This window comes from Festucalex cinctus, chromosome 2 (genome assembly GCF_051991245.1).
Source record: "Festucalex cinctus isolate MCC-2025b chromosome 2, RoL_Fcin_1.0, whole genome shotgun sequence".
NCBI classification, from domain to species: Eukaryota; Metazoa; Chordata; class Actinopteri; order Syngnathiformes; family Syngnathidae; genus Festucalex; species Festucalex cinctus.
The window spans coordinates 41870610-41893907 of NC_135412.1; the positions used below are offsets into that span (position 1 = coordinate 41870610).

Consider the following 23298-nt stretch of genomic DNA (forward strand, 5'->3'; position numbering starts at 1 on the left):
GTGTACCCTAAAATAGACAGGAAGTGAGATATGAGTATTTAAATGTCCAATTTTGGCCAATTTTTGCACATTTACAGGGGTCATACTTTTGCCCGCTTCTCCTACACGGTTAATCCGATTGACTTCAAACTTGGGATGTACCATCTCAAGACCACGGACAACACCATGGTAAAAAATGAAAAGTTTTTGATATACTATATGACGGCGGCGGCGCATCAAATTTAGAGTTTAAAAATTCTTACTTCACGAAGCATTGCCGGTTGTACGTTTAATCTAGAGCTACGAAAATTGGTACACATATGTAACAGGCTATGATCTACAAAAAAGCCTGTTGGTGCCATATGCTAAACCTAACAGGAAGTCCGCCAGAGGCGAGGCATCAAATTTTGTGTTTCAAAATTCTTACTTAATGAAGCATTCCCGGCTGTACATTTCACCTAGAGTTACCAAAATTTGAAGACATATGTAACAGCCCTCAAGGTACAAAAAACTCTTTTTGAACCATATGCTAAACCGAACAGGAAGTCCGCCATTTTGATTCACTTTGGAACGTGTTGCCATTTTTTGGGCCATTTCATAGGGGTCTTATTTTAGCGAACTCCTCCTACAGAGTTTATCCGATCATCTCCAAACTTGGTGTGATTCATCTTAAGATGTTGAAGATGAAAAGTTATTGAAAGCTTTTTATTTCGTCGCACGCTGTTGCCGTGGCATGCACAGTTTGCAAAGGAAAAAATTCCTTCTTAATGAAGCATTCCCAGTTGTACGAAGCAGCTAGAGCTACGGAAATTTGGAGACAAATGTAACAGCCCACGATGTACAAAAAAGGCTCCTGGTGCCATGTGCTAAACCCAACAGGAAGTCCCGTAGGGCATCATATTTTGAGCTAAAAAACTCCTCTTTAACGAAGCATTCCCGGTTGTACGTTTCACCTAGCGCTATGATAATTTAGAGGCATACATAAGAGCCCACGATGTACAAAAAAGTCTCTAGGTTCTATCTGCTAAACCAAACAGGAAGTCCGCCATTTTGATTTACGTTGGGATTTGTAGCCATTTTTTGTGGCCTTTTTTAGGGGTCATATTTTAACGAACTGCTCCTACAAAATTTATCCGACTGTCTTCAAACTTCGTGTGCTTCATCTTAAGATGTTTAAGATGCAAAGTTATCGAAAGTTATTTATTTTGTCGCACGCCGTTGTCATGGCGATGCATTGTTTGCCAAGTAAAATGCTGCTTTTTTTGGTCTAAACGTGCAAAAACTCATGAAACTTTACACACACATCAGGCTTGTCAGAAGCATGAATATTTTAGAGATTTCTCATTCAATTTGCAATACATGGTTCAATAGCGCCCTCTAGACATTTTTATGAAGCTTTTGCAAATGTTTTGTATTTTATGATTCAGCTAGATTTGTAAAAATTGGGATACCTATCAGCCTAAGACTTACAAAAAGGTTTCTAAAGCCATATGCTGAATCAAACAGGAAGTCTGCCATTTTTTGGGGCCTTTTATATTGGTCATATTTTCAACAGAACTTATCAGATCGTCTTCATTCTTTGGCGTGTTTCATCTTAAGATATTTCAGATGAGAAGTTATTGAATTTTTTTATTTTGTCACACGCCTTTGCTGTAGCCATGCATTGTTTGTGAAGAAAAATGCTTTTTTGAGAGTCTAAATATGGGCGAAAACTCACAAAACTTTGCACACACACCAGACCTGTCTGGAACATGAATATTTTATTTAGAGATTTGTTGGGCAATTTGTAATAAATTGCTCAATAGCGCCCTCTAGACATTTTTGTGAAGTCTTTCCGCAAACAATCGCATTTTTGAGACACTAAACGTGAACGAAAACTCACCAAACTTTACACGCACATCAGGCCTGGCGGAAAATTTGATATTTTAAAGTCGCCATACATGATAACAGAAAAATGGCTCTGTAGCGCCACCTACATAGGTTTAACGGATCCCTGTCCCGCTACGATTGTCCTACGGCTACGAAAATTGTGTGGCACCTGTAGCACATCCAGATGAACAAAAACCTCTTTGATAGTTGTACCCTAAAATAGACAGGAAGTGAGGTATGATCATTTGAATGTCCAATTTTGGCCCATTTTTGCACATTTACAGGGGTCATACTTTTGCCCACTTCTCCTACACGGTTAACCCGATTGAGTTCAAACTTGGGATGTACCATCTCAACACCTGGGACAACACCATGGTAAAAAATCTAAAGTTTTTGACATACTATATGACGGCGGCGGGGCATCAAATTTAGAGTTTCAAAATTCTTACTTAACGTAGTATTGCCGGTTGTACGTTTAACCTAGAGCTACGAAAATTGGTACACATATGTAACAGACTATGATCTACAAAAAAAGTCTGTTGGTGCCATATGCTAAACGCAACAGGAAGTCCGCCAGAGGCGGGGCATCTAATTTTGCGTTTCAAAATTCTTAATTAAAGAAGCATTCCCGGCTGTACGTTTCACCTAGAGTTACCAAAATTTGAAGACATATGTAACAGCCCTCAAGGTACAAAAAACTCTTTTTGAACCATGTGCTAAACCTAACAGAAAGTCCACCATTTTGATTTACTTTGGAACGTGTTGCCATTTTTTTGGCCATTTCATAGGGGTCTTATTTTAACGAACTCCTCCTACAGAGTTTATCCCATCATCTTTAAACTTGGTGTGATTCATCTTAAGATGTTGAAGATGAAAAGTTATTGAAAGCTTTTTATTTCGTCGCACGCTGTTGCCGTGGCATGCACTTGTTTGCCTAAGAAAAAAAATTCTTCTTAATGAAGAATTCCCAGTTGTACGAAGCAGCTAGAGCTACGAAAATTTGTAGACATATGTAACAGCCCACAATGTACAAAAAAGTCTCTTGGTGCTATGTGCTAAACCAAACAGGAAGTCCCCCAGGGGCCGGGCATCACATTTTGAGCTAAAAAAACTCCTCTTTAACGAAGCATTCCCGGTTGTACGTTTAATCGAGAGCTACGAAAATTGGTACACCTATGTAACAGACTATGATCTACAAAAAAAGCCTGTTGGTGCCATATGCTAAACCTAACAGGAAGTCCGCCAGAGGCGAGGCATCAAATTTTGTGTTTCAAAATTCTTACTTAATGAAGCATTCCCGGCTGTACATTTCACCGAGAGTTACCAAAATTTGAAGACATATGTAACAGCCCTCAAGGTACAAAAAACTCTTTTTGAACCATATGCTAAACCGAACAGGAAGTCCGCCATTTTGATTTACTTTGGAACGTGTTGCCATTTTTTGGGCCATTTCATAGGGGTCTTATTTTAACGAACTCCTCTTACAGAGTTTATCCGATCATCTCCAAACTTGGTGTGATCCATCTTAAGATGTTGAAGATGAAAAGTTATTGAAAGCTTTTTGTTTCGTCGCACGCTGTTGCCGTGGCATGCACAGTTTGCAAAGGAAAAAATTCCTTCTTAATGAAGCATTCCCAGTTGTACGAAGCAGCGAGAACTACGAAAATTTGGAGACAAATGTAACAGCCCACGATGTACAAAAAAGGCTCCTGGTGCCATGTGCTAAACCCAACAGGAAGTCCCGTAGGGGCCGGGCATCACATTTTGAGCTAAAAAACTCCTCTTTAACGAAGCATTCCCGGTTGTACGTTTCACCTAGCGCTATGATAATTTAGAGGCATACATAAGAGCCCACGATGTACAAAAAAGTCTCTAGGTTCCATCTGCTAAACCAAACAGGAAGTCCGCCATTTTGATTTACGTTGGGATTTGTAGCCATTTTTTGTGGCCTTTTTTAGGGGTCATATTTTAACGAACTCCTCCTACAAAATTTATCCGACTGTCTTCAAACTTCGTGTGCTTCATCTTAAGATGTTTAAGATGCAAAGTTATCGAAAGTTATTTATTTTGTCGCACGCCGTTGTCATGGCGATGCATTGTTTGCCAAGTAAAATGCTGCTTTTTTTGGTCTAAACGTGCAAAAACTCATGAAACTTTACACACACATCAGGCTTGTCATAAGCATGAATATTTTAGAGATTTCTTATTCAATTTGCAATACATGGTTCAATAGCGCCCTCTAGACATTTTTATGAAGCTTTTGCAAATGTTTTGTATTTTATGATTCAGCTAGATTTGTAAAAATTGGGATACCTATCAGCCTAAGACTTACAAAAAGGTTTCTAAAGCCATATGCTGAATCAAACAGGAAGTCTGCCATTTTTTGGGGCCTTTTATATTGGTCATATTTTCAACAGAACTTATCAGATCGTCTTCATTCTTTGGCGTGTTTCATCTTAAGATATTTCAGATGAGAAGTTATTGAATTTTTTTTATTTTGTCACACGCCTTTGCTGTAGCCATGCATTGTTTGTGAAGAAAAATGCTTTTTTGAGAGTCTAAATATGGGCGAAAACTCACAAAACTTTGCACACACACCAGACCTGTCTGGAACATGAATATTTTATTTAGAGATTTGTTGGGCAATTTGTAATAAATTGCTCAATAGCGCCCTCTAGACATTTTTGTGAAGTCTTTCCGATTATATGATTCAGCTAGATGTGTCAATATTGGCAGGCATGCCTAATATATTCAAAAAGTATTCTATATAGCCATGTGACAATCCATTTTGATTTTATTTTGTTAATTGTGCATCATTTTTGGCCTTTCCATGAAACTTTACAAACACAAAGCCGGGCAAAAACGTTTACTATTTAGATGGTTTCCTATTTGACACTACCCCAACATGCCAGGACCCCGACGTGCAAATACCCCAACGTGGCCCGGGTTGCGAGGGCCCTTTATAGCTGCTCGCAGCTCTAGTTAGGGCCCGAGCAGCGGCGGTGCCGCTGCGAGGCCCTATTGTTTTTGTAGGAATTCTTCTTATTCGGGCCCGAGCAGCGACCGCTGCGAGGTCCCTATTGTTCCTGAAGGAATTCTTATTCTTCTTCTTCTTCTTCTTCTTCTTCTTCTTTTTCTTTGTTATTATTCTTTTCCGCAAACAACCACATTTTTGAGGCACTAAACATGAACGAAAACTCACCAAACTTTACACGCAGATCGGGCCTGCCGAAAAATTTGATATTTTAAAGTCGCCATACATGATAACAGAAAAATGGCTCTGTAGCGCCACCTACACAGGTTAAACGGATCCCTGTCCCGCTACGATTGTCCGACGGCTATGAAAATTGTGTGGCACCTGTAGCACATCCCAATGAACAAAAACCTCTTTGAAGTGTGTACCCTAAAGTAGACAGAAAGTGAGGTATGAGTATTTAAATGTCCAATTTTTGCCAATTTTTGCACATTTACAGGGGTCATACTTTTGCCCGCTTCTCCTACACGGTTAACCCGATTGACTTCAAACTTGGGCTGTACCATCTCAACACCTGGGATAACATCATGGTAAAAAATCAAAAGTTTTTGACATACTATATGACGGTGGCGGGGCATCAAATTTACAGTTTCAAAATTCTTACTTAACGAAGCATTGCCGGTGGTACGTTTAACCAAGAGCTATGAAAATTGGTACACATATGTAACAGACTATGATCTACAAAAAGCCTGTTGGTGCCATATGCTAAACCTAACAGGAAGTCCGCCAGAGGCGAGGCATCAAATTTTGTGTTTCAAAATTCTAACTTAATGAAGCATTCCCGGCTGTACATTTCACCTAGAGTTACCAACATTTGAAGACATATGTAACAGCCCTCAAGGTACAAAAAAACTCTTTTTGAACCATATGCTAAACCGAACAGGAAGTCCGCCATTTTGATTTACTTTGGAACGTGTTGCCATTTTTTGGGCCATTTCATAGGGGTCTTATTTTAACGAACTCCTCCTACAGAGTTTATCCGATCATCTCCAAACTTGGTGTGATTCATCTTAAGATGTTGAAGATGAAAAGTTATTGAAAGCTTTTTATTTCGTCGCACGCTGTTGCCGTGGCATGCACAGTTTGCAAAGGAAAAAATTCCTTCTTAATGAAGCATTCCCAGTTGTACGAAGCAGCTCGAGCTACGAAAATTTGGAGACAAATGTAACAGCCCACGATGTACAAAAAAGTCTCTTGGTGCCATGTGCTAAACCCAACAGGAAGTCCCCCAGGGGCCGGGCATCACATTTTGAGCTAAAAAATTCCTCTTTAACGAAGCATTCCCGGTTGTACGTTTCACCTAGCGCTATGATAATTTGGAGGCATACATAAGAGCCCACGATGTACAAAAAAGTCTCTTAGAACCATATGCTAAACCAAACAGGAAGTCTGCCATTTTGATTTACGATGGGATTTGTTGCCATTTTTTGTGGCCTTTTTCAGGGGTCATATTTTAACGAACTCCTCGTACAAAGTTCATCCGACCGTCTTCAAACTTGGTGTGTTTCATCTTAAGATGTTTAAGATGCAAAGTTATCGAAAGTTTTTTATTTTGTCGCACGCTGCTGCTATAGCGATGCATTGTTTGCCAAGTAAAGTGCTGCTTTGTTTTTTTATCTATACATGTCTGAAAACTCATGAAACTTTGCAAACACATCAGACTTGTCATGAACATGAATTTTTAGAGATTTATTGTGCAATTTGCAATAAATAGCGCCCTCTAGACATTTTTATGAAGTATTTCCAATTGTATGATTCTGCTAGATTTGTGAAAATTAGGACAGACCCCTATCAGCCTAATACCTACAAAAAAGTATTATGTAGCCATTTGCCAAACCAAAGAGGAAGTCCGCTATTTTGATTTTATTTTGGGAATTATACATCATTTTTGGCCTCTTTCATAGAACTTTGCACAGACAAGGCATGGGAAAAACTAACATTTTAAATGGTCCTTGTTCCATGTAACAGTACCCCAACGTGCCAGTACCCTGACGTGCAAGTAACCCAACGTTGTGCTCAATAGCGCCCTCTATGCATTTTTATGGAGCATTTCCAATTGTATGATTCAAGCGATACACAACTAAAGATGACTTGACCTAGATTTTTGAAAACTGGGAGGCATACCTATTAGCTTAAGACCTACAAAAAGTATTCTGTAGCCGTATGCTAAACCTAAAAGGAAGTCCGCCATTTTGAATTTATTTTGGGAATTGCACACCATCTTTGGCCTTTTGCACTCACAAAGCTTGTCAAAAACATTTTAGATGGTCCTTGTCCGATTTGACAGTACCCCAACGTGCCAGTACCCCGACGTGCAAGTACCCCAACGTGGCCCAGGTTGCGAGGGCCCTTTATAGCTGCTCGCAGCTCTAGTTATTCTTATTATTCTTCTCCGCAAACAATCGCATTTTTGAGACACTAAACGTGACCGAAAACTCACCAAACTTTACACGCACATCAGGCCTGGCGAAAAATTTGATATTTTAAAGTCGCCATACATGATAACAGAAAAATGGCTCCTTAGCGCCCCCTACATAGGTTAAACGGATCCCTGTCCCGCTACGATTGTCCGACGGCTATGAAAATTGTGTGGCACCTGTAGCACATCCCAATGAACAAAAACCTCTTTGAAGTGTGTACCCTAAAATAGACAGAAAGTGAGGTATGAGTATTTAAATGTCCAATTTTTGCCAATTTTTGCACATTTACAGGGGTCATACTTTTGCCTGCTTCTCCTACACGGTTAACCCGATTGACTTCAAACTTGGGATGTACCATCTCAACATCTGGGACAACATCATTGTGAAAAATGAAAAGTTTTTGATATACTATATGACGGCGGCGGCGCATCAAATTTAGAGTTTAAAAATTCTTACTTCACGAAGCATTGCCGGTTGTACGTTTAATCTAGAGCTACGAAAATTGGTACACATATGTAACAGGCTATGACCTACAAAAAACTCTTTTTGAACCATATGCTAAACCTAACAGGAAGTCCACCATTTTGATTTACTTTGGAACGTGTTGCCATTTTTTTGGCCATTTCATTGGGGTCTTATTTTAACGAACTCCTCCTACAGTGTTTATCCGATCATCTTCAAACTTGGTGTGATTCATCTTAAGATGTTGAAGATGAAAAGTTATTGAAAGCTTTGTATTTCGTCGCACGCTGTTGTCATGGCATGCACTGTTTTTAAAGGAAAAAAAAATATCCTTAAAGAAGCATTGCCATTTGTACGAAGCAGCTAGAGCTACGAAAATTTGTAGACATATGTAACAGCCCAAGATGTACAAAAAAGTCTCTTGGTGCCCTGTGCTAAACCCAACAGGAAGTCCCCCAGGGGCCGGGCATCACATTTTGAGCTAAAAAACTCCTCTTTAACAAAGCATTCCCGGTTGTACGTTTCACCTAGCGCTATGATAATTTGCAGGCATACATAAGAGCCCATGATGTACAAAAAAGTCTCTTGGAACCATGTGCTAAACCAAACAGGTAGTCTGCCATTTTGATTTATGATGGGATTTGTTGCCATTTTTTGTGGCCTTTTTCAGGGGTCATATTTTAACGAACCCCTCCTACAAAATTTATCCGACTGTCTTCAAACTTGGTGTGTTTCATCTTAAGATGTTTAAGATGCAAAGTAATCGAAAGTTTTTTATTTTGTAACACGCTGTTGCCATAGCAATGCATTGTTTGTCAAGTGCTGCTTTTTTTTTTTTATACACATGAAAACTCATGGAACTTTGCAAACACATCAGACTTGTCATGAACATGAATTTTCAGAGATTTATTGTGCAATTTGCAATAAATAGCGCCCTCTAGACATTTTTATGAAGCATTTCCGATTGTATGATTATGCTAGACCTACAAAAAAGTATTATGTAGCCATTTGCCAAACCAAAGAGGAAGTCCGCTATTTTGATTTTATTTTGGGGATTATACATCATTTTTGGCCTTTTTCATTAAACTTTGCACAGACAAGGCATGGAAAAAACTAACATTTTAAATGGTCCTTGTTCCATGTAACAGTTGTCAAGTGCTGCTTTTTTTTTTTTTTATACACATGAAAACTCATGAAACTTTGCAAACACATCAGACTTGTCATGAACATGAATTTTCAGAGATTTATTGTGCAATTTGCAATAAATAGCGCCCTCTAGACATTTTTATGAAGCATTTCCGATTGTATGATTATGCTAGACCTACAAAAAAGTATTATGTAGCCATTTGCCAAACCAAAGAGGAAGTCCGCTATTTTGATTTTATTTTGGGAATTATACATCATTTTTGGCCTTTTTCATTAAACTTTGCACAGACAAGGCATGGAAAAAACTAACATTTTAAATGGTCCTTGTTCCATGTAACAGTACCCCAACGTGCCAGTACCCTGACGTGCAAGTAACCCAACGTTGTGCTCCATAGCGCCCTCTATGCATTTTTATGGAGCATTTCCAATTGTATGATTCAAGCGATACACAACTAAAGATGACTTGACCTAGATTTGTGAAAACTGGGAGGCTTACCTATTAGCTTAAAACCTACAAAAAGTATTCTGTAGCCGTATGCTAAACCTAAAAGGAAGTCCGCCATTTTGAATTTATTTTGGGAATTGCGCACCATATTTTGCGTTTTGATTAAACTTTGCACACACAAGGCTTGTCAAAAACATTTTAGATGGTCCTTGTCCTATTTGACAGTACCCCAACGTGCCAGTACCCCGACGTGCAAGTACCCCAACGTGGCCCGGGTTGCGAGGGCCCTTTATAGCTGCTCGCAGCTCTAGTTCTTATTATTATTCTTCTCCGCAAACGATCACATTTTTGAGACACTAAACGTGACCGAAAACTCACCAAACTTTACACACACATCAGGCCTGGCGAAAAATTTGATATTTTATAGTCGCCAAACATGACAAAAGAAAAATGGCTCCTTAGCGCCCCCTACATAGGTTAAACGGATCCCTGTCCCGCTACGATTGCGGCTATGAAAATTGTGTGGCACCTGTAGCTGTTACCTCATTTGAATGTCCAATTTTGGCCCATTTTGGCCCATTTACAGGGGTCATACTTTTGCCCACTTCTCCTACACGGTTAACCTGATTGACTTCAAACTTGGGCTGTACCATCTCAATACCTGGGACAACATCATGGTAAAAAATCAAAAGTTTTTGACATACTATATGACGGCGGCGGGGTATCTAATTTAGAGTTTCAAATTTCTTACTTAACGAAGCATTGCCGGTTGTACGTTTAATCTAGAGCTACACAAATTAGTACACATATGTAACAGACTATGACCTACAAAAAAGTCTTTTGGTGCCATTTGCTAAACCAAACAGGAAGTCAGCCAGAGTCAGGGCATCAAATTTTACATTTCAAAATTCTTACTTATTGAAGCATTCCCAGATTTACAATTCACCCAGAGTTACAAAAATTTGAAGACCTATGTAACAGCCCTCGAGGTACAAAAAACTCTTTTTGAAGCATATGCTAAACCTAACAGAAAGTCCGCCATTTTGTTTTACTTTGGAACGTGTTGCCATTTTTTGGGCAATTTCATAGGGGTCTTATTTTAACGAACTCCTCCTACAGTTTATCCGATCATCTCCAAATTTGGGGTGATTCATCTTAAGATGTTGTCGATGAAAAGTTATTGAAAGCATTTTATTTCGTCGCACGCTGTTGCCGTGGCATGCACAGTTTGCAAAGGAAAAAATTATTTCTTAATGAAGCATTCCCAGTTGTACGAAGCAGCTAGAGCTACGAAAATTTGTAGACATATGTAACAGCCCACAATGTACAAAAAAAGTCTCTTGGTGCCATGTGCTAAACCCAACAGGAAGTCCCCCAGGGGCCGGGCATCACATTTTGAGAAAAAAACAACAACAACTCTTTAACGAAGCATTCCCGGTTGTACGTTTCACCTAGCGCTATGATAATTTGGAGGCATACATAAGAGCCCACGATGTACAAAAAAGTCTCTTGGAACCATCTGCTAAACCAAACAGGAAGTCCGCCATTTTGATTTATGTCGGGATTTGCAGCCATTTTTTGTGGCCTTTTTTAGGGGTCATTTTAACGAACTCCTCCTACAAAATTCATCCGACCGTCTTCAAACTTGATGTGTTTCTTCTTAACATGTTTAAGATGCAAAGTTATCGATAGTTGTTTATTTTGTCGCACGCTGTTGCCATAGCGATGCAATGTTTGCCAAGTAAAGTACTGCTTTTTTTTTGGTCTATACATGTGTGAAAACTCATGAAACTTTGCACACACATCAGACTTGTCATGAACATGAATTTTTAGAGATTTCTTATGCAATTTGCAATAATTAGCGCCCTCTAGACATTTTTATGGAGCATTTCCGATTGTATGATTCATGCGCGCTATATAACTAAAGATGACTTTTTGTGATTTGCGAACACTGGGAGACATACCTATTAGGCTAAGACCTAGAAAAAGTATTCTGTAGCCATATGCTAAACCTAAAAAGAAGTCCACCGTTTTGAATTTATTTGGGGAATTGCACACCATCTTTGGGCCTTTTGATAAAACTTTGCACACACAAGGCTTGTCAAAAACATTTTAGATGGTCCTTGTCCTATTTGACAGTACCCCAACGTGCCAGTACCCCGACGTGCAAGTACCCCAAGGTGGCCCGGGTTGCGAGGGCCCTTTATAGCTGCTCGCAGCTCTAGTTATTATTATTATTATTATTATTATTATTATTATCATTAACATTTAGCTGTAAGATTTACTGTGCAGTTAAAGTAACAAGCTCACCCGAAGGCCTCGCAGCGTCGTTGGTACTTCTCGACGTGGTGCTGGAGAGGCGTCGGGTCACTCTGTCCCAGCCGGTTGATGTCCAAGATGGCCACTAGATTGTCGAGCTGATAGTAGGATGCGAAGGCCATGGCCTCCCACACCGAACCCTCGGACAGCTCGCCGTCTCCCAGCAGGCAGAACACCCGGTAGCTGTGTGCACAGAAAGCCGTATGAACAAACACTTGGATCAGATTTTCATCCATTCATCATTCCCATCCTCAACTATCAGATTTTTAATTATGCACAACTTCAGTGTTTGGGAAAGTACAGTATTTTAACATCTATTTTATATTTTACAGCTTCAATACAGGGAGTCCACAAGTTACGTCGGATTGAAAAAAATTGCATAAAAAATCTAAAATACATTACAACAAAAAATAAGATGCTGTCCGACTGAAGGCCCAGTCTTTGCCGATGTTCGTCGGTGTCGCTCCTTTCTGCGATCTTTTTATAATGTTTAGCTTTGTTTCCATGGTAGGCTAAATGCTTTTCTTTTGGCTGGACTGTAGTGATGGGAACATAATTCACCCACGGAACGTTGGGACGAAGGGGGAGTTCCGGGTGGGAGGAGTTGGTTAGGATGAAAGGAAGAAATGAAGAAAGGAAGAAATGTTAGTTAGCCTGTGAGCCTCGAGCAGAGTGAAGAGTTGCTGTTAAACACTGAGAAGCTGATGTCAATAAAACGCCAGTCTTTGGCTCTGGGCTTCAACACTCCGCCTCCGACTCCCGTCACTACTCGCTACAGGACCAACATTGATAGAAGACGTAGCTTTCTTCTTTGTGGCCATGATGTGGAATAAGAGGGTGAAAAAAAACAAAGATACTCCCACAATTGCATAAGCGCGAGCACTAGCTAAGGGCTAAATAGCGGACGAGTGGAAAATAAACACTGCGGGCTATATGGATTGCGGACGAGGAGCCAAAATGGCAAACCGGGCGTAACCGTTGTAAAGTCGAAACGCCTTAAGTCGAGTGCGCCTTAACTCGAGGACTGTATCGCTTTTCTCGTCAGCACTCGAGTAGCATCATTTTGGAGCAGCTGGGGAGGCTTTACCAGCACCTTTCTCTCCTGAGCACAATTTGGTATCAGGCCTGATGTGACGCTTAAACACACAAAGGCACACTTCACCAGCGCCCCACCCACCACGTCCTCGCTCCCTCATCCTTGTAACGACTGCTGACAGCTTTCCGGTCAAATAGACACGTTCGTATTTTCGCTGCAAGATAGGCAGAGACAGTTCGCATTCCAACCTCACACGCAAAGAAACAACAAACCGCACAGGAGCGAAAGGAAGATGAGCTGAAAGGAATTCCACAAAGGCGGACGTAACGAGATGGAGAGATGTTAGTTGAGGACAGTTAAGGCAACAGTATGGAAGAACAGCTCCGGCTTTCCCACCAGCTGGCAAGGGTTAGTCTTTGAATTGAATGCATAAAAAAAACAAAAAAAAAACCCCGATAATTTCTGACTATAATGGAAACTTTCAAGTAAAATAAGTAATAAAAACAGTTTGATTTTAATAATTTCTTCTAATGTCAAATGACGCTAACTACCTACATACAAATAATCCAAGAAGAATTTTCCACTCCGTACATATTGCCTGTCTGTGCTTCACTCAATAATGTCACATTTCGACATTCATTATGGTGGATTACTGCAGCATCATCACCCTCAACTCTGCTGCATTTGACACATTCATTCATGCATTCATTTGTCGTTTTTCTTGAACCGCACCCTTGCTTTGCTCAATTTTATAACTCATTTCAGGCAGCTTTAGTGAACAGTCCAAAATTTCTTATCTTATCTATCTAATCTTAGCCTGGCAGTAAAAGACAAATATACAATACAGAGAAGTACATAGGATTATACAGTGGTACCTCTACTTACGAAATTAATTGGTTCTGGAAGAAAGTTCTTAAGTAGAAAAATTTGGAAGTAGAGACGCATTTTCCATGTAAATGCCCTAATCCGTTCCAAGCCTCCCAAAATTCAGACATAAATGTTTTATAAAGCATAAAAATGCATCAAAACATGAAACAAATACATGTTACAATTAGATTATTGCACAATAAATGAGAGTTGTACATAATGTAAAAAAAGAAAGAATAAAGTAAAGAATAAAAATTATGGTCATTTACCTTTTTAACTGCTGTCCTCATCGTTTTTTGCCCTCTTTGGTTCATGTTCCTCTCTCTCAGAAGTGTTTTTTTTGTTGTTGTTGTTTTTTTTTGCCTGGTGTTTTGTAAAGAACTGATCCATGGATGTTTTTTATTTTATTGTATTTTATTTTATTTTTTTAAACCAATCCTTCGGAAATGTCCAAGGCAAACATCATCTTAATAAAGCAAACGCCCGACTGGTTAACACTTTTTCTGGGCGATTCTTTTAAACAAATTCTGAAACTTCCGGTATGGCGAGGCATCTTTTTCAAAAAAAAAAAAGGCCCGTCTCGTCGCAATTAAAAACTTACTGTGCAATCAATCACCAATTGTTTGAATTTTTGCACAAATTCGTTGGCCGTTAGTTCATACATTTACGAAAAACTATCGGAACACCTCATGGGCCGCGGGATGAATGATGAGGACGCTGTATAGACACCGATCTAGTATACGCTCATAGATACCGATGGTAGAGGTTCCTCTAAGCCAATGGTGTGCCAGAAACATGCACAAACACCGATCTAGTATACGCTCATACCTATTGTAGAAGGTTCCTCTTAGCCAATGGGATGCCAGAACGATGCACAAACACTGATCTAGTATTTACGCTCGTAGGTACCTATGGTAGGAAATAGCCATAGCCTAAAGTATGTTGCGTTCGGTAATGCATTTTTACCTTTTGTATTTAGAAATTTCTTTCCTAACAAGAGGCAATATTTTCCCGTTGAGGCGTTTCGTAACTCGAAAATTTCGTATGAAGAGACGATCGTAAGTAGAGGTTCCACTCTACGGAAGCGTATTGCATACACTTAAAGGCACGGTCTTCCGTTTTCTCTCAGGAAAATGCACTATATAAATCCAGGATTTTTACCCATGAACTCCTCAATCTACACCTCTGGGCTTCTGTTAATGTGTGGTGGTGATTTTTTCCTAAACTCCAAACTTCAGAAGATCAGAGGTGTAGATTGAGAAGGAGTTCATGAGTATGCATCCTGTATTTATATAGTGCATTTTCCTGAGTGAAAATGGAAGACCCCACCTTACAAAAAAAACAAAAAAAAAATCCTGTTTCCCTGTCTAATTTTTTGGGGGGGCTTTGTTTTTTTTGAATATTTTTTTTTTGTTTTTCTGAATATTTCTTTTTCTGTTTTTTTCTGTTTCAATGTCTTGCACTATCCAGTCATGTATACATGTCAGTGGTCTGCAACAAGGCACTTGGACTTCAGAGGTTTAAAAAAAAAAAAAAAATGCTGTGAAAAACAAAAGTTGGTGATCTGTTTTTTCCCCCCGTTTTTTGGAATACTTTTTTTTAAATCTGTTTTTCTGAATAATTTTCCCTCCCACGTTTTTCTGAGTATTTATTTTTCTGTTTTTCTGATTTTTTTTTTTTCCATTTTTACAGAATTTTTTTTTATGACAGAAAAAAATATTCAGTAAAACAGAAAAAAATATTCAGAAAAACAGAAAAAATTACTCAAAAAAAAACAAAGCTCCCCCCAAAAAATTAGTCAGAAAAACAGGAGGGTTTTTTTTTCAAGTGAATGCAATACATTTCTGTAGGATCATTTAAAATTTAATAAAGTCATAATTATTATAATGCCAGTGTTGTTGATTGGTCAAAATCAAATAGTTTAACCATCTAATATGGAAGCATGTGGCATCAAACCAAATGCAATCCATTGACCTATAAAAAGCTCCAATCCACTGAAGTAGGTGATGCGGGGTCTCCATGGCAACAACATGCAGTCATGCCCGCATGGTTACAGGGCATGAAACCTTTGCTGTCTCTCCTCCCTTCATTTCAAGCCAGTGTCATAGCCAAATGATTTGAAACTGTCACTTTAAGGCAAAAAGATGGAATTTCCATCAGTCTATTTTGGGAGTTTGGATTTTTGGATCTTCGTGTTGCATCGAATTAGACTGATGGGCTGCTCCGCGCATCACAGTGGGGGAAACCTATGCAGCGTTTCGCACGCATGTATGCATGTTGCACACACAATGGAGAAAAGAGTAAGGCAGAAGACACACCAAGAGGGAGGGTGTGTACATTTCCACTTTGGGGAGGTGTTGGGGGGAGAGTGAAGCAGATGGGGAGATGGAGCATGTGTGCTTATTAGAGCAGAAACAAGCAAGTGCTCGCAGCATGGAGAGAAAGAGAGAGTAGACGATGGCATTCCTCACACTGATGCTGTTACTCACACCACATAAAAAAAAACATTATATTGTCTTTAAAATGTGTTGTTTTCATGTCCTCAAGTCACCAAAGGTGCCAAACACTACCCTTAAATTTCAAAGTTCAGCCACTTTTTATTTTTTTTATTTTTATTTTTTATTATTAAAAACAGGCATGATGTGACTAGGATAAATGACCATACATGAATTAGGTAATTGTTGTGTCTTTAACAACTTAATTGAGGAGACCAATCGAAGCTTGGGTTTAATGCAACTCTTTACTGAAGCGGACTCGAGGCAAATCACAGACAACGGCCAAGATAAATCACTCCGCGCCTGCATGCAGTGACGTGGTAGTAGAGGAGCTGGTAACTACGCTCTAAAAAGTAGATCCATACACTACATTTCCTCCCTCTTTAGAGACATACCTCATAGAACATTTTACATTGTAACATTGTGCATGCATTTAGAGATCACATTTGTTAGAACTTTTTTTTTTTATCTTAATTTCTTAAATTATCATCTATGAATGTGAACGTGTCGAAACCTCAAACAGTCCACACTAACCAAAAACAGACCAGACTATGTAATAAATGATGTTACAAGTCCAATCTTTTGGGGGGTGTTCTATGACGTTAGGGATAACGCCTCTGGACCTGTGGAGTTCCAGATACTTTGTTTGGAGCAAGGGTTCCTGTTGCAGGTAATGTGTCGCTGGCAGAGGTGTGGTCATCACTGGAGATTGTCGCTGTAGGTGGTGAGTTGTTGTTCTTTGGTTGTGCGTCCAGCATCTGATCAACATGACGTCTCCAAGTTTGTTCACCAACATCAACTGTGTAAGTGAGCGGCCCTGTTCTTGTGGTAACCTTCCCAGGAGCCCATTTGTCTCCTCTGTTGTCACGCGCCAGAACTTCCTGTCCAATTTCAAAGTTTCTGGTAGCCTTGTTTGGCAGATTGCTGAACTGTTTGTTCTGCACGTCCCTCCATAAGTTTGGTTTAACGAGGTCAATGTGTGACCTGATATTTCTGCCCATCATCAACATTACAGGTGTTTGGTTTGTTGTTGCATGAACAGAGTTTCTGTAGACGAAGAGGAAACTGTCCACCTTGTGTTGAATTGCAATGTTGTCCTTGTCCATCGCCTTAATGGACTTTTTGAAGGTTTGAACAAATCTTTCAGCTAACCCATTAGTTGCTGGATGGTAGGGCGCTGTTTTGACATGCTTGATGCCATTTTTCTTCATGAATGTATTGAACTCCTCTGACGTGAACTGTGGTCCGTTGTCGCTCACAAGTTTTTCAGGCAAGCCATTTCTTGCAAAGATGGACCGGAGAGCACTTACAGTCTTTTCTGATGTAGTTGACTTCATCCGTATCACTTCAGGGCACTTGGAATGAGCGTCAACAGCGATCAGGAACATGGAGTTCATAAATGGCCCAGCAAAATCAACATACACATGTTGCCATGGCGCTGTCGGCCATTCCCAGGGGTGAAGAGGTGCTGGTGCTGGTGCATTCTGGACTTGATGACACCCTGAGCAGCCCTTAGCTAGATCTTCTAGTTGTTTGTCAATTCCTGGCCACCAAATGTAGCTTCTGGCCAGGCTCTTCATTTTAACTGTGCCCAAGTGTCCTTCATGTAGCGTTTCTAACACTCTGGCTCGCAGTTTTGAAGGAACGACAACACGTGAGCCGCACAGCAAGGTTCCTTGACAAACAGAGAGTTGGTCTCGTCTGGCTGAAAAATCTGGGAACATTGCGTCACCGTGGGCTGGCCATCCCTGCATTGTTATTTCGTACACTTTTGACAATGTCGGATCATTCTTGGTGTGTCTCTGTATTTCAGCATTTGTCACAGATAGATGCTCCATCACTGTGTTATGGAACACCTCTGCAGGGTCTACAGAGGAGATCTTGTCTCCCGCTGTTGTTGCCATTGGCAAGCGTGACAATTCATCAGCACTGCAGTGTTGTTTGGTTCCCTTGAACTCAATGTCGTACGAGTGAGCTCCCAGGAAAAGTGCCCAACATTGTAAACGGGTCGCTGACATCACTGGGATTCCCTTTCGGGGGTTGAAAATGGACGCCAGGGGTTGGTGGTCTGTCACCAAGGTAAACCTCTGTCCGTATAGGTACTGTTGGAACTTTTTAATGCCCCATACCAGACTGAGGGCTTCACGGTCAATTTGTGTGTAATTTCGTTCTGCAATTGTCAGAGACCTGGAAGCAAATGCAATAGGACGTTCAGAGCCATACTCCATGTTGTGCGACAAGACTTCCCCAATTCCATAGGGACTAGCGTCACATGCTAGTCTGATAGGTCGTGTTGGGTCATAATGCGTGAGCAGTTCATCTGAGGTCATCAGTCTTTTCGTCTCTTTGAAGGCTTTCTCACACTGCTCTGACCACTCCCATATTGCTCCGGATTGCAACAGCACATTAAGTGGGTGCAGCGTTGATGCTAGGTTTGGAAGGAACTTGTGATAGTAGTTCACCAACCCCAAGTATGACCTCAGTTGTGACACATTTTCAGGTTTTGGTGCCTGAAGCACTGCATCAATCTTATCTTGAGATTTGTGTAACCCGTGCTTGTCGATGACATGTCCACAGTTTGAGATCTTGCTCTTGAAAAACTCACACTTACTTCTCTTTGCATGTAAGCCGTACTCGCTCAGTTTGGCGACCACCCTGCTCAGGTTTTCCAGATGTTCGTTGTCATCCTTTCCAGTTACGATGATGTCATCGAGATAACACTGTGTACCTGGAACACCTTGAAGCACTTGATCCATCGCTCTTTGCCATATTGCCGGCGCTGATGCAACACCAAAGACGAGCCTGTTGTATTGAAACAGTCCTTTATGAGTGTGATGGTGAGGAGTTTTCTGTCAGACTCCTCCACTTCCATTTGTAGGTAGGCTTGGGCTAGATCGATCTTTGAAAACTTTTCGCCTCCATCCAGTGATGCAAAGATGTCATCGATGCGCGGCAGTGGGTACTGTACAGTGCGTAGTGCAGGATTAACGCTCACCTTGAAGTCTCCACATATGCGAATACCGTCAGACTGTCTTTTCTTGGTCACAGGTACAATAGAGGCGTTGCCCAGTCGCTCCAATCAACCTTGGACAGGATTCCTGCGGCCACCAAGCTCTCAAGTTCAGCTTCCACCTTGTGATGCAGTGCATATGGTACTGGGCGTGCTTTGTGGAATTTTGGAGTTGCGCCTTTGTCCAACTCGATTCTTGCCTTTATTCCTTTTAATGTTCCAATTCCTTCAGCAAACACCTTTTTATGTGTTTCAAGCAGCTGCGAGAGTCTTTGTGTGGCATTATTTGAGTTGCCCTTTTCTTTTCGTGCCACGTGTAGAGCCTTGATGGTGTGCCAATCCAGTCTGATCTTCCTCAACCATTCACGCCCGAACAGTGGAGGACCTCCCTTTTTCAATACATAGAGCATTAGTTGTCGTGTTTCTCCTCCTTCCCTCCCCCTACAGCTTGTGGGCCAGTAATACCATTCATCAGAGAAGGGGAGGGTAAAACTACCCTCAGGCCCTCAAGACCAGAAGTGGGGCAGCTCAGCAGGGCATGTGACTGGAAATTGTTGGCAGACCTGAACCAAAAGCTCTGCTTCCCACCAGAAATTGCGCTGACCAATTTGAGACCAGACCTCGTGCTGTGGTCAACCTCACTTAAGCACGTGTACATCATCGACCTGACGGTGCCGTGGTAAAGTTCAGTTGAGGAGGCCTACGAACGCAAGAAGCTGAGATATACAGAGCTGGCAGCCGAAGCTGAACAACGTGGCTGGGTAGTAAAGATCCGCCCCGTCGAAGTAGGATGCAGAGGTTTTGTAGCAACTTCAACAACAAGGCTACTCCGAGAGGTGGGAGTACGAGGGAAGGCCCATCGGCAGGCCATCAAGGACCTCTCCAAAGCAGCAGAAAGAGGGAGTCAGTGGGTCTGCCTAAGGAGGAAGGACACCAGCTGGGCCATCAGGTGAGAGTCGGCATCCAGGGGGTGATCCTGGGAGGCTGGGAATCGCTGCTGAACCCTGTGGAGATGTCGTGGGCCTATCAGCGAAACATTGAGGAAGGAGGGTGCCCACATGACAACCCATAGGGTGCCGTCACTCACATGATTATCCCACAGAGTCTTAGGTATGCGATAGAGGGATATTATCATCTAGTCCTACACTATAATCTAATCATCTGGAAAACCAGTGACTGCTGTGAAAGGACAGCTGACAACTAGGGAAAGACCTTGTGACAGCATGGAAAGACAGTTGGCAGGAGGGAATAGACCCCAAAGGGGCTGCCATGGGCTAGCTACCCGTGGTAGCGGAATCCAGCACAGATTGTGCATGGGTCCCACCCACCGTTGGCTACTAAAAGTTCTAAGAAGAAAATACCCCTAGATCCTGCGAGAGCAGGGGCGGAAGAAGGCTCATCGGCGGACCACATGGTAAACGACCATGGAATGGAACAGACGACGAGAATGATGATTAACATACCTGAGACTAAAACGGCCATAGCAGGAATAGCGCTACATCGCTGCATCTGTGGCTGGGAAAAGCTCACTACCACCGCAGGCCTGCGTATACACCAGGGTTTGAAGAGGTGCCTGAAAACAAGGCAACAGGGAGCACGTATCGACAGCTACTTCTTAAGAAGTAGATCGAGTCAGTCGACTGAAGTTCAGCAGCAGGACAAGATCCACAGGCTGCAGAACATCTATATCCCTGCCTTGGAAGAGGAAGAACCAGGCACAGTTAATCCCAGAACAGTAAGATCAGCAGTAGAAAGGAAGATCGTAGGGCGCAGGCCATTGATAAGATGGCCAAAATCCTGCCAAAAGGCAGTGGAATGAGATCAACACTGACCTTTATAGTATGCTGGAGAAGCTCAGAGGCTCCAATAAGAAAAAGCTGGAGAAGATAGGGGAACTTATCTACACCTATGGAGTAGAGTGATTTGGAACAGGGGATAAGAAGCGAGCCATACAAACACCAACACCTAAGTCACGGAGACAGAGTGAGATCGGCCGGCTGGTTAGAGAAAGAAGGCTGCTAAAAAAGCAATGGAGGAAGGCCACAGAGGAGGAAAGGGAAGAAATTAGAATTAGGCTCACGGCATTGAGGAGAGCTGCGAGTCTGCTAAAGAGGCGCAGGAAGAAGGAGCAAACAAGAACTCGCTTCTACCAACATCCCTTCAAATTTGTGAAGAGTCTCTTCGCTAAGGAGAAAAGTGGTCAGCTCTCAATGTCAGTCAGACCAAGAACAACATCTAAAAAAGGCTTGTACAGATCACCGGCCTTATGAAGAGATTACCCTTCCGTCTGACATGCCACCAATTGACCCACCAGAACACCAGTTGGACACCAGCCCACTGAAATGGAGCGAAGTTAAGGAAATCATGCGAAGAGCCAGGGCCGGTTCAGCTCCAGGTCCTAACGGAGTACCATACAGACTCTACAAGAATGCACCTGATGTCCTTCGCTTCCTCTGGAGGCTCATGAGGGTGGCATGGAAAAAGAAAGAGATTCCAACGTCTTGGCAGAGAGCTAGAGGTATACTCATTCCCAAAGAAAAGGACTCCTCTGAGATAGGCCAATTTCGTCAGATTAGCCTGCTAAATATCGAGGGGAAGATCTTCTTCAGTGCGGTTGCTCATAGGTTGGCCGAGTACCTGCAAAGAAACCAGCTGATTGATACATCAATACAGAAAGCGGGCATCTCAGGCTTTTCCGGTTGTTTGGAACATGCCACTACCATCTGGCAGCAAATCAAACTTGCCAAGGAGGAAGGGTCCAGTCTTCACGTAGTGTTCCTGGACTTGGCCAATGCATTTGGTTCTGTTCCTCATAGCCTCCTTTGGACTGCTTTCGATTACTTTAAAGTTCCAGCACCCCTCTCCGACCTTGTCAGGGCCTACTTCAACAACATGCAGATATGCATCACAACAGCAGAGTATTCCACAGCATGGCAACATCTGGAGGTAGGAATCATGGCTGGCTGCACCATCTCCCCATTAGCCTTCACGATGGCGATGGAAGTGATCATTCGAGCATCTCGATGGGCGGTTGGAGGGCAGTCCTTACGACCTGGCCTTAGGTTGCCACCTATAAGAGCCTATATGGTTGACCTCACAATCCTCACCACAACCAAGGCTTGCACTGTGCGACTCCTGAGCAAGCTCCAACATAACATCGAGCATGCTCACATGAAAATCAAGCCAAGTAAATCCAGAAGCATCTCAATTGCCAAGGGGAAGCTGTCACACCAGCACTTCCAGATTGGTGATGAGTTTATTCCAACTGTTTCTGAGAAGCCTGTGAAGAGCTGAGGACGGTGCTATGACGCTTCCCTGAAGGACACTGAGCTAATAGATCAGCTTAAGAAGGATGTTGTCAGTGGCCTGGAGATCATTGACAAAACTGCACTCCCTGGGAAGTTGAAGCTTTGGTGTCTGCAGTTTGGACTTCTACCACGGCTCATTTGGCCTCTGACCCTCTACGAAATTCCCATCTCAAAGGTGGAGAAACTGGAGAGATACTATTGTTCATACGCCAGAAGGTGGCTTGGGCTTCCCAGATGCCTCAGCAGTATAGGGCTCTATGGAAGAGGAGTCTTGGAACTGCCCCTGTCCAGTTTGGTGGAGGAATACAAGTGTGCCAAGGTGAGACTAGAGATGACGCTGCAGGATTCAACCGACACTCTCGTGGCCCAGGCTGCCCCTCATTTGGCTACTGGGAGAAAGTGGACACCAGCAGAGGCAACTCAACAGGCCAAAGCAGCTCTCAAGTATAGGGATATCGTGGGACGAGTGCAGCAAGGGAGGAGCGGTCTTGGCGCAGGAGTCGTCATGCCATTGTGGAGTAAGGCCACTGCACCCGAGAGACGAGCGCTGGTGGTTCAAGAGGTGCGCCAGCAAGAGGAGGTGGTAAGGTGTACAAAAGTGGTGGCACAAGCAAGACAAGGCCAATGGACGACCTGGGAGGGAGTGGAGAAGAGGAAGATCTCCTGGCAGGAATTGTGGGAGACAGAGGCATTTAGGATAAGCTTTACTATCAAAGCTGCCTACGATGTCTTGCCAACTCCCAAAAACCTCAACCAGTGGTATGGTGAAGTCCCTAATTGCTCCCTCTGCTCAACTCCTGCTACACTGAGGCACATCCTGGTTGGCTGCACGACCAGTCTCACCCAAGGTCGGTACACCTGGCGGCACAACCAGGTGTTACGGTGTCTTGCAGAAGTGTTGGAACATC

General features: G+C 42.2%; 1 protein-coding gene across 1 annotated transcript in view; it reads right to left on the reverse strand.

Moving 5' to 3' along the window:
- Positions 1–23298, reverse strand: part of LOC144014852 (transketolase-like) — a 112371-nt gene that overhangs the window by 81483 nt on the left and 7590 nt on the right. Inside the window, exon 5 of the mRNA XM_077515151.1 lies at positions 11666–11857. Within this exon, the coding sequence (XP_077371277.1) occupies positions 11666–11857 (192 nt within the window). The remainder of the gene's footprint in view (positions 1–11665; positions 11858–23298) is intronic.